General features: G+C 40.4%; 1 protein-coding gene across 3 annotated transcripts in view; it reads left to right on the top strand.

Moving 5' to 3' along the window:
* The first annotated feature begins 9595 nt into the window (after positions 1-9595).
* Positions 9596-12115, top strand: part of galr1a (galanin receptor 1a) — a 46345-nt gene continuing 43825 nt past the window's right edge. For all 3 annotated transcript variants that reach the window (XM_072570860.1, XM_072570859.1, XM_072570861.1), the window contains exons 1-2: positions 9596-9876; positions 10077-10750. In XM_072570860.1, coding sequence (XP_072426961.1) covers positions 10097-10750 — 654 coding nt within the window. In that variant the 5' untranslated portion in view covers positions 9596-9876; positions 10077-10096. The remainder of the gene's footprint in view (positions 9877-10076; positions 10751-12115) is intronic.

Below are 12115 nucleotides of genomic sequence, written 5' to 3'. Positions count from 1 at the left end.
AAGCCATTTTTTTTTATCCCTGCTCCAAACTCCATTTCCTAGCTATTGAATCAATCCCACTCCCTGGCAACAATTTGAGATGAAGTCCATCTATTTGCAACCTTGGTGTCACAGTTGAACCTGAGATGAGCTTCTGACCTCATGTTTATGTCATCACAATGTTCGTCTACTTCCACCTCCCCACAATGCTTGATTTCACATCGAGCTCAGTTCTTCCGCTGAACTCTTTATTTATGTCTTGGTTACATATAGAGTTGATCATTCCAACCTGCTCCTGTCTGGTCTCCTCCATTCTCCCAACCATAAAGTTTAAGACATCCAGGAGTTTTTTTGTCATTGAATATGCTCCCCCTACAATTTTCAATCGATGGTAGAAAATATCACAAAATGGTCTTAAACAATTCTATTTCAGGAACAATTAATCCAGCCACATTTTCCAACTTGCAAACAGTACCCTTCTCTGGTAGTGGATTATTGCATTCTGCCTTCAATACTTAGCATGACTATCAATTACTCAGTCACTCCCAGGTTTCTTGAACAGTTGAACTGAAATCACTTTACTTTTCAACCTTCCTAAGCCCATCTCTTGCGATATTTAATTCAGCAGAGGATCCATAAACATGCATTAAGTGGGACGTGTAGCCCGTGGTGTTATTTGAGACTAAACTCTTCAATAGACTGACAAAGTCCAGACTGAGACTCCGGTGCCATGCTATAATGTTGGAGGTGCAATCTTCTGAATGTGGAATTAAGTACAGTTCATATGTCTACTCTCTGGTGGACGTGAAAATTCATATGGAACAATTGAAGAAGAGGAGCAGAATTCTGGCTGCATTCCTGATTGCATATGAACACAGAAATGGGAAGCCAGTTAGCTCTTTGAGCTTGTTCTAGCATTTAATAAGACACTGGCTTATCTGTGACCTAATTCCACCACTGTCTGTCTATTCATTGTTGCGTTCAATGACTCAGGTCTGAAAGTAGCTTGTCAGGATAGTTTAAATGGAGTTTATGCATCCAATACCGGGTGCTAACAAGCTTGCTATATCTGTGTTTGAAATTACTTCTGGCATAGTACCAAGGGATTTCTTTAGATAAAGAGTTTGCTCTTAGCATTTCAGATATCTGAACAACTCCTCCTATTCAGTAGGAGCCACAAACACATCATTAATGCTGTGTTTAGTATTTAATCAGATTATAACAATCCAACTCGCTACCAGAAAGAACCTTCGACACAGTACAATGTCCCAAGGCACTTCACAGAAACAAGTACAGTTACTAAACAGTGGGCGGGAGAGTTGCTAACTCAGTCACGACTGACATTCATAAAAGAGGATTTAGTGATGGTACATGTTTAATTGGTTATTTCAGTGTTGTAGAAAGATGGAATCTGATGTGCTCAGCATGCAACACTTCTCATTTGTTTGCAAGAATGATCCATAAGGATTGAGATCAATACTTTCTGAGCATTACTTCTATTCTCCATTCTGATTACACATCCCTACACCAATATCACGCTGGCCATGCTTCATGGCTTTGCTGTCAACATATTAGACTCATTTGCTTATTTTCACACTGATTACCTACACCAGTTTACGTCTCTATCAATTCTTTTCCACTATTAGTATACCTTTTTGTCTTTTTCTCTACCATTTTTCCACTTGTTCCTCCTCACCCTGTCACCTGTACCAGTCACTTCCAGTCCTAAATGTCAAATCAGACTTAACGCATGAACTCTATTTCTCTCGCAATGATGATTCCAGACTTGTTGATTTTCTCCATATTTTCTGTTTTTATGTCCTCAGTATGCATGGATAAGCTGAAATCATGCTTTAAACTGCAGGCTGATAATTCCCAGTACAAGTTTGAGGGGATACTCCACTGTCAGTGGTATCATCTTTCAGATGAGATGCTAAAACATGGTTCCCATCTCAGGTGAATGTAAATGATCCCTGAGTACCAGTGCAAAGGAGTTATTCCCAGTTTTCTGGCCAATACATCATTATAACAGAAGACTATGTTATTATCACCATTACTATATGGGTGGCTCAGTGGTTAGCACTGCTACCTCACAGCATCAGGGACCTGGGTTCAATTCCAGCCTTGAGTGATTGTCTATGTGGAGTTTTCACATTCGCCCCATGTCTGCATGGGTTTCCTCCCACAGTCTAAAGATGTGCAGTTTACTGGATTGGCCATGCTAAATTGCCCATAGTGTCCAGGGATGCATAGGTTAGGTGTTTTGCCATGGGATATGCAGGGTTACAGGGATAGGGTGAGTCGGGGTGGACTTGTTGGGCTGAATGGCCTGTTTCCACATTGCAGTGATTCTATTTGAGGGAGCTTGCTGTGTGCAAATTGGTTGATGCATTACCCATATTAAAAGTGGACTGTAATCACCAAGAAACTATACTTAAAACAAGAATACTTCATTGGCTGTACTGAGGTTGCAAAAAGTGGATTTTTTTTTCCCTGTGCAGATGTAAAATGTTGGGAAGAATCAAACAGCAATCAACTTTGAGGAATTCCTGATGTGACCATTGCACTGACAGCTGATTGTATTGGTTCACACATGAGTACAAAGGGAGGTTGTTACATTTAAAGCAGATAATGGAGGAAGAAGCAATTGACAGGGCAGTAATTGAAAATCCAGGCAATCTAAAAATACCTTTTTGAGAAGAAACAGTGACAACAGAATTTTAGTTCAAAGCATTATTCTTAGAGGATAAGGGATGCTTTGTTTGAGGAATAGATCACGTTTTACTTTTGATTCTTAAATCATTTCAAGCTATGTTCTCAGGTTAGACATTGAGCAGTTCATTTTCCCATATTCATTTATAGAATGTGGGCAATGCTGTCTTGATCAACATTTGTTGCTCTTACATCATTGATCTTCAGAACATGGTGGTGAGCTGCTTTCTTGAAGTGTTGCAGTCCATCTGGTATCTGTTCAGTTCTGTGGAACTGATATACTTTCAAGACCATTTCAGAGGGCAAGTTATGCTGTGGATCCAGCCACACATAAGACAACTATGCAAATACAGCAGATTTCCTTCTCTGAAGGTCATTAGTGAACTAGATGGACTTTTATAACAATTCATAGTAGTTCCATGATTGCTATGACTGAGATTAGCTTTAAATTTCAGCTTTTGTCAATTGAGCACAAATTTCTGCTGTGGTAGAATTTGACCCCATATCTCTCGAACATTAGCCAGTGCTTCTGGGATGTAGTGCAGTGTCATTACTCCTTCTCCATCATCATCTTTTATACTAAGATGCATAGTAACATCTCCTTTTTCTTTATCCCAGTAGCATGTCTCAGTCCCATCCCAGAGTCTATTGTTCTTATTCAGGCATAGGATGTGAATGACATGTTTGGCAAGGTTTTTCTCATTTCCTACTTGCTCTTGAGAAGATGGCAATAAGTGGATGCTCAAACTGTTAAAATTCATCCACCCATAGTGGGTTCGAAAGGAAGTTCAGTATTTCCCAGTGACAGTGAAGTATTCCATCACACTCTCTTAGTCTTGGGTTTTATAGATGCTGAACAGGCTTATTTGACCCAGAATTCTCAGCCTTTAATCTAGTTTTACAGCCACAGTATTTATATGGCTGGCCAAGATCAGTTCCTGATAACCCCCAGGATGTTAATGTGCAAGATTCAGTTTTGGGTATACTATTGAAGACAAGGGAAAGATTGTGGATTCTCTCTTAATGGAGATAATCATTGCCTGATACTTGTGTGGCTCAAATGTTACTTTCCACTGATTAACAGGTTTTTGTGCATGTGAACATTGCCTGCTTCGATTTTTTGAGGAACTGTGAATGGTGTTGACATTTGATGGAGGAAGGTAATTGATAAAGCAACTGAAGATATTTGGGCTGAGGACATTATCCTGAGAAACACCTCCAGAGATGTTTTGGAGTTCAAATGATTGATCTTCAATGGCCACAAGTATCTTCCTTTACGTTAGGTATGACTCCAACCAACGTCTAGCTTTTTACTGATTCCCGGTTTTGCTCGGGGTCCTAGGTGCTCCACTTGGTCGAATGCTGCCTCGATGCTAAGGCTGTCACGGTTGCCTCACTTTTGGAATGCAGCTCTTTCTTCCATATTTGGACCAAAGCTGTGATGATTTTCCTTATTCTACCATTGGAACATTATTTTCAATTTCTGACAACAACACTCATTCAGTGTTTGCACCTCTTATATTTACATACATAATTGATTGAAACTTGCCCAAATTTATTTCACATTGGACAGCAGATAAAGAGAACTTTCATTACATTAGTCTGACCTTGTTTTGAGCTCAGATGCCAGAGTGAAATGCCAGGACCTGACCCAGTATGCAAGAACATATCTCCAATGATTAAAGTTTTGAAGCTAATGCAGGGGAATCATTCCTATTTTAGAAACAGCAAATTACAGTTTGGCAATTTTAAATGAATTTAATTTATCAAAGCATGCTCAGTTTTGGACTATTCCCATGCTATAAAGGCTACATAATTCTGGATGGGATTCAATCATAACTAATTTCCTGTGGCTTTTGCAGTGAAAATGAAAACTGCATTTTTATTCGCTTGAAGTGGTTAGATTACTTAGGGATGGATTGAAGTTCGGTTTTGTGGATTTTGTTCCATTTAATTTATGTGGCACATTTGGCAAACAACTATTTGGAAAATAGGAAAACTTAGATCATAGAAGTGTCTTTAACAATATAAAACAAAAATGCTTCACAGGAGCATCATTTGACTAATTTTGCCTTTGAGTCAAAGATGCATTATGAGTGGTGTTCAAACACTTGATCTAATCAATGGGTTATCAGAAAGTGGTCCAGAATAGAGAGAGGCAGAAAGATTTAGAATAAGAATTCCAGAGCTTAGTGCCCAACTAGCTGGAGGTATGACTGTCAAAGGTGGAGTGAAGGAAGTCAAGGATGTGCAACAAATAGTGAGCTACAGAGATTTTATGGGTTGTAGGGGTGGAGATTGTTATAGAATTAAGAAGTGGTGAGGCCATGTCCTCATGCAGGCTTACCCATGTTTTAAAGCACAATTTACAACATTGTTTCTGGTCTTCCAATTCCGCGTTGCTGCTCTGTATTTAAAACCCATATTCCTTTACCCAATAAACACCAGAAAGATAGGTGGCTATCCTATCAACACAAATATTTATGTTGCTGATAAAGTGCCTTCAGAGGCGTCAGCATTAAAAAAATCGAAATCCTTATGGATAGATCTCAGAAACTCAAATATAACTTTACCTAATTGTGTTGTAGACGAGACGTTATTTAAGGTAGATACAAACTTGATGGTTCTGCAGAGTGAGTAAGTACAAATTTGTTATCCCAAAGAATCATATCAAAGCACATAATGCTGCCAATAGAATCTGAACAAACTGTGCAAGTTGGCTATCATTACCTTACTAAAAAATGAATCAGATAAGCTGTCAATTTTTTTTGCCAAATATATAAATTAATTTATAATACAAAAAAATTACAATTCATTGATACAAAAAATTAACAGATTAAATTGAGTTTCAGATGACCTTAGACTAAATTTAATTGCAAAAATATTAATTTTAAATTATGACTTAAATGTTGATAAAACAAAGAATTGTGGATGCTGGAAATCTGAAACAAAACAGAAATTTCTGGAGAAACTCAGAACTGTTCTGAAGAAGGGCCCCTGGACTTAAAACTTTGTTTTCCCTCCACAGTTGCCTGCTCAGTTTCTCCAGCAATTTCTGTTTTTGACTTAAATAGAACATAGAACATGGAACATTACAGTGCAGTACAGGTCCTTTGGGCCTTTAGAACATATAACATGCAACATTTCAGTGCAGTACATGCCCTTCAGGCCTTTAGAATATAGAACATAGAACATGCAACATTACAGTGCAGTACATGCCCTTTGGCTGTCGATGTTGCGCTGACCTGTGAAACTAATCTGAAACCGATCTAACCTACACTGTTCCATTATCATCCATATATTTATCCAATGACCATTTAAATGCCCTTAAAGTTGGCGAATCTACTACTGTTGCTGGCATGGCATTGCACACCCTTACTACTCTCTGAGTAAATAATCTACCTCTCACATCTATCCTATATCTATTACCCCTCAATTTGTCTCCTTGTGCTAGCCATTACCATCTGAGGAAATCGGGTCTCACTGTCCATCCTATCATCCTCTGATCATCTTGTATGTCTCTATTAAGTCAAATGTTGATCTTGTACAGGGTGGATTTCTGTGCTTGATTGGTCTTTTATTGTGCCAAAATTATTGTTGCAAACCATTCCTGGTGCTGCCCGAGAGATGAAAATGTAAAGTTATTTATTAAATAATGTTTATAATATACAGTATCACAGATATAGTAAATAGAATCTGTAGCAACAGCTTTTATAGGGATTAAGGCTATTCCCTCTTGCTTTCCCTTTTAATGTCATTCCCTTTGCCATTGTAACCCAATAGCCATTGAAATCTAGTTGAAATGCTATTTAGACCATGTTCAGTTAAATTCAAGGTCCAAGAACAATTATACTATGAATCATTCAGCTGTATGTTAGTGCTGTTTTAGTTTTACTCATCAGAACTGTTCTTACACAATTGGGACAGTTTTGCATTCAGTCAGAGCATTTTCTGGAATATTTGATCGCCTGCATTTGAAATATTACTTTGTTTCCCCATCTCTTGCTGGCATTCCATGTCCAGTTTTGAAGGTCAATGAGTAAACTAACTTATTCGTTTCTATTCGGTGTGCAATCTATAATTAATATCTTCAAGAGGAGAATGAAGGCCTTGAACAAAATTGTAGGAGTCAAATAGAACTGTCTGGAAATGGAAGTTTAGCACACAGTATAAATTCTGATATTTGAGTGGGTTACATTTAGTCAGTATTCCAAGGCAATGTTAGCACTTGAGTAGACAACATGTCTAATTGACAGGAACTAGAGAAGAAAGCCTCCGATGGTGGGATTGAACTCATTCCCCCCCCCAGTGGACCCAGGTCACTTAGTGAGATAATGCTGGAATGAGTAGGATGATTCAAACTACCTAAGATTGTCAAAAGGTAGACAGCATGCTCTGCTTTAAACAAGGAAATCCCATTGTACAGAGGGGAGTCAACAAGCCTTGGTGCTTGTCAAATGTCTGTGATCTCTCTGGCAGCACTACAGGAGAGTTTGTACTCTTGATGTCTGGTAAACATAACCTTTCCTTGTGGATTCCATTGTCCCTTGAAACTTCTAAGTGTCTGGGAGACCAAAAGCAAAGGGTTAAAATGGTAACTCATCAGTACTTCTCTTTCTTTGTTGTTGCATGAAAAATGTAAAGTGTACTGGGCAAGCAAACACATATGGTCTGAACGCTAAAGTTATTTCAACTCAACATAGAAGAGCATTAACAAACATGGGAATGTTCTCAAGAAGTCATACTGGACTCAAAAGGTTAACTCTGTTTTTCTGTCTCCACAGATATTGCCAGACTGCTGAGTTTGTTTTAGATTTCCAACATCTGTAGTTGTTTATTTTTATTAATAGAAGATCACTTGCTGGTCCATCTGGCCAACTGGTCTATTTTCTGTGATACTCAGATAGTTCAGTAGTGCATTTTCTGAAACACAGCTGTACTTTTACCCAGAATTACTTCACTCTGGATCTGGTTGGTGGAGATTAAAAATGTATTCACTGCTGGGTTGAAGTGCCAGCAATGTCTTAATATGTCTGAATTGAACAGTTAGGATTTTTTGGCCAACCCCAGATGCCTGACTTAAAATCTAGGTTGTTGTTCTAGTGAGGGAGGGCTGAACTGCTGAAAATGTTGCCTTTCAGGTGAGACAGTAAAGTAAGAGTGGACAAGAAAACCATAAGACTGTTTGATGAAAATTAGAGGAATTCTTGTGTACAATGCAGTAATTATTCCTAAACCAGTGTTGTTAAATGAGTTAATTATATAATAATTTATCTCTGTTGTCTGTATGACCTGGTGGGGACAAATTGACTGCTGTGATTCCCACTTCCTGAAGAATGGTTATATCCAAAACATTGACTTCTCCACCTCCTGATGCTGCCTGGCTTGTGTGTCCTTCCAGCCTCCTGCTTACCTACTTGTGATTCCCACTTGACAGTTTTCCAGTAGTGCCCCAGCTGGCAGCTTGGAGCTTTACAGTCATAGAGTGATTCAGCCCAGAAACAGACCCTTCGGTCTAACAAGTCCATTCTGAACATAATCTCAAACTAAACTTGTCCTACCTGCCTGCTCCTGGTATATATCCCTCCAAACCTTTCCTATTCATGTACTTATTTAAGTGTCTTTTAAATATTGTAACTGTGCCCACATCCATCACTTCCTCAGGAAGTTCATTCCACCCATTGTGTGGTACATTTGCTCCTCATGTCTTTTTTAAATCTCTCCTCTCGCCTTAAAAATATGCCTTGGTCTTGAAATCCCTCACCCTAGGGAAAAGGCACCTCTCATTAACCTTATCTGTACCCTTATGATTTTATACATCTCTGTAAAGTCACCTCTCAACCTCTTATGCTCCTACATCCCAGCCTTTCTTTATAACTAAGCCCAGCAGCATCCTGGTAGATCTCTTCTGAACCCTCTCCAGCTTAACAATATTCTTCCTATAATAAGGTGACCAGAACTGGACCCAGTATTCCAGAACAGGCCTCACCAATGTCCTGTACAACCTCAACATGGCTTCTCAAAGCCGAAACTCAAGGGACTGAGCAATGACTGCAAGCCGCCAAACGGTGTAGGACTTGAGCACAGCAATCCCGGGTGATATTGTGGTGCAGTAATAAGAGAGTGCTATATAGTCAGACGTGTGGCTTGTCCTCACCCCCAAGACCTTCGTTCTCGTGGACCTTGACTTGTTGTTTCAATCATTCACATCACACCTATTGCAGAACTTGAGCACAAGTCTTTCCTGTGTGTATGTGGGGGTGACAATGTAGTGATGGCGGCGCTACTTTGGAGGGAAAGGGAGTAATTCTTGCTGTCCCGGCCAGTGTCTATCCCTCAAACACATCGCAACACGCAGACTACATAATGATGACTAACTGCTGTTGTGGAATCTTGCTGTGCGTGACTTTGGCTGCTGCTTTTCAAAAGTACTGGATTGCTTGTAAGTAGACTTTGGGAGATCGGGTGGTCGCCAAAAGTTACCATATAAATGCAATTATTCTTTTAGGCGGTGACGACAAACCTATTTGAAATAGCTCGTGAGAAGGGTGCTTTTGTTTGGAAGTACCTGAATCTACAATATCTCTCATTTCCGTTCCTCTACAGAAATCCTCACTGGTTAGCATCTGTTGTCAAATGCCTAACTAATGTTTACATCGGAGTGTTAATCTGGGGATGACTTTGATTTGAAAAATTGTCACAAACCAAAAAAAAATACAGGATATCATTCCCTCTGGATCAATGCCGTGACTATCTAACAAAAAAATAAACTTTCAAGGATGGGGGGTGAATCCTCTCTCGCATGATATCTGTCACTTTCACCACAAGTACAGAACTGGTCGTGGGACTGGAGTGTGTCTGTGTGTGTGACTAGAGCGTGGAAGCTCAGAGCTCCAGAGAGATGCTTGTCATAGACAAGCCAGCAGGCTGTGAAGCGTGCACTGAGTTAGCAGCAGAGGCGCCCACTTACTCGGCAATCAATAAAGACAAGGTGGAAAACGAGAATTAGCTCCTCTCTGCGGCTACCGACCAAATATATATTAAAATAAAACCAAGGTAGAGAAAGGGGAAGAAATCAGAGTGAAATAGACAGACAGAGAGAGCAGGGGGATCATTGGAAGAGGAAAAGGTGCAGGAGCGAATTGCAACAGTTATTCCAGCTCCTCGGCAAACGGCATTCTACAAGTAGGTACGATGTGAATGTTAGAAACTACAAGTCAAGACACGCTAAGTTTTGGGGATGTGTTCATTAAAAGATTTAGAGAACAGCGTTTGAACAGTCTTTCAGCTGTGAAGCAATTCATTAAATTTCACTAATTTTCGAGCAATCTTAAACTTTGCAAATGTCCTCAATGTCCGTGTAATAATGTGCTTGATTGTTACAGTTTAATCCTGGTCGGTCGATATGGACGAGAACCAAAGCAGTATAGAGAGCAATGAGACAGCGGCAGGGGAGTCGGCCGCAGGAGAGCAGCAGCAGATCAGCGTGGACAGTTTCATTGTCCTCTTCATCTTCAGCCTGATCTTCTGCCTCGGGGTCCTGGGCAACTCGCTGGTTATCACGGTGCTGGCCCGCAGCACACCGGGCAAAGCGCTCAGCACCACCAACATCTTCATCCTCAACCTGAGCATCGCTGACCTCTCCTACCTGCTGTTCTGCATCCCCTTCCAGGCCACTTACTATGTCCTGCCCCGCTGGATCTTCGGCGGCTTCATCTGCAAGTTCGTCCACTATTTCTTCACCGTGTCGGTGCTGGTCAGCATCTTCACCCTGTCGGCCATGGCCGTGGACCGTTACATCGCCATCGTCCACTCGCGGAAGTCATCCTGCATTCGGGTGTCCAGGAACGCCGTGCTCAGTGTCATCTTCATCTGGCTCCTGTCCCTGGCCACCGCTTCGCCGGTCGCTTACTATCACATGCTGGTTCGCAAGAAAGACCAGGGTCCCTTCTGCTGGGAGAACTGGAGCGTCCTCAGTCACAGGCAGATCTACAAGGTGGCCACTTTCGTGGTGGGTTACCTCCTGCCTCTCCTTCTCATCTGTTACTGTTACGCCAAGGTAAGGTTAAGAAAAACAGAACACTTTCCAACCTGCTGCCCCTGGTTAATAGTTTTAAGTGGTTATAGTTTTGTGGTGGAATTAAACTCATTCATTCTTTTGGAATCATCCCTATCATTCAAAGCACTTTTTTCCAACCTCACCTCATGCCCAGGTAACTTTGATACAAGTCGAATTTATCCCGATTTCATTGTCATTCCATGGGATAGAGGACAGTGAAAGCAGGAAGGGTGTATGTTATTGTGAAGGCACGTTGGTGATTCTGACTGCTGGGAATCCATATTCTTTGCTGACTGGATTTTGTAAATTAAACACACACACACACACACGCTGCGCCGGGCGAGGGTGAAGATTAAGTGAACATCAATCTTGTAAATTCAGCTAGGATTGAAGGTTTTTGTTTAAATTTCAAAAAATACATTTTATTCATAAATGTATATGTATATACACTAAAGCAGTTCGGTTCTGTACAGGAGTACATGAAGAAAACAAAAACATTGGAGTTTGACTCTGAGGCATTGTAACCCAACCCCTAAGATTGCAATCTGCTCAATTCCTTCCTGTTGGACAGTGACCATTAAGTTGTGACCATTTCGTCCAAGACTGCAGTTTAGGGAAAGAATGAGCTTCAGCTCGTGCAATACTTGTTCAACTTCACAGACCTACACGCAAGTGCAAATGTTTGCATCTCTATTGTGGATGGGTAGGTGAACAATTTCTTTTGCCAATGTGAGCTGGTTTAATAATTACTGGTTCAGAATCCTGTAACTTCCTCACTTACAGAGCAGTGGGTGTCCCTGCCCCTCCGAGACTGCAGCAGTTCAAGAAGGCAGCTCACCATGACTACCTCCTCCAGGGCCGTTAGAGATGGACAATATATGCCAGCCTTGCCATCTTCATGAAAGAACAAACAAAAGCAAAAATTCAGATCTATTTTACATGATCACTGAAGACCTTAAGCTCAACCCGTTCTGTGAGGAACAGATCTAACCAGACTTTTCTAAAATAAAAGGCAATGTGGAAAGAAAACAAAACTTATGGATTGACACGTCCTGAAAAAAGTCACAAATTAAACTAATTTTTAAAAAATTGCAATCAGTTATTGAGAATAGTTGTTACAATGAATGAGCTAACCAAATACAGAAGACTACATTGGACATGGGGCATAAAGCAGCCCATGTAGCGTTTATATGCCTCTTGAGATTTCACCATCTTTCTTCATCTAAATCTAATGCTTATACATCTCTATTGCCTTCTCTCCATATGATTCTTTACCTTCCTCCTAAATATATCTGTCTATTGACGATATCGTCTCCCTATGATTATTTATTCCACATTCTCATCACTCTTGATCTTCATTGAATA

Source organism: Chiloscyllium punctatum, chromosome 5 (assembly GCF_047496795.1).
Source record: "Chiloscyllium punctatum isolate Juve2018m chromosome 5, sChiPun1.3, whole genome shotgun sequence".
NCBI classification, from domain to species: domain Eukaryota; kingdom Metazoa; phylum Chordata; class Chondrichthyes; order Orectolobiformes; family Hemiscylliidae; genus Chiloscyllium; species Chiloscyllium punctatum.
The sequence above is the reverse complement of the archived record's forward strand: the minus strand, read 5'-3'. Positions and strand labels throughout refer to the sequence as shown.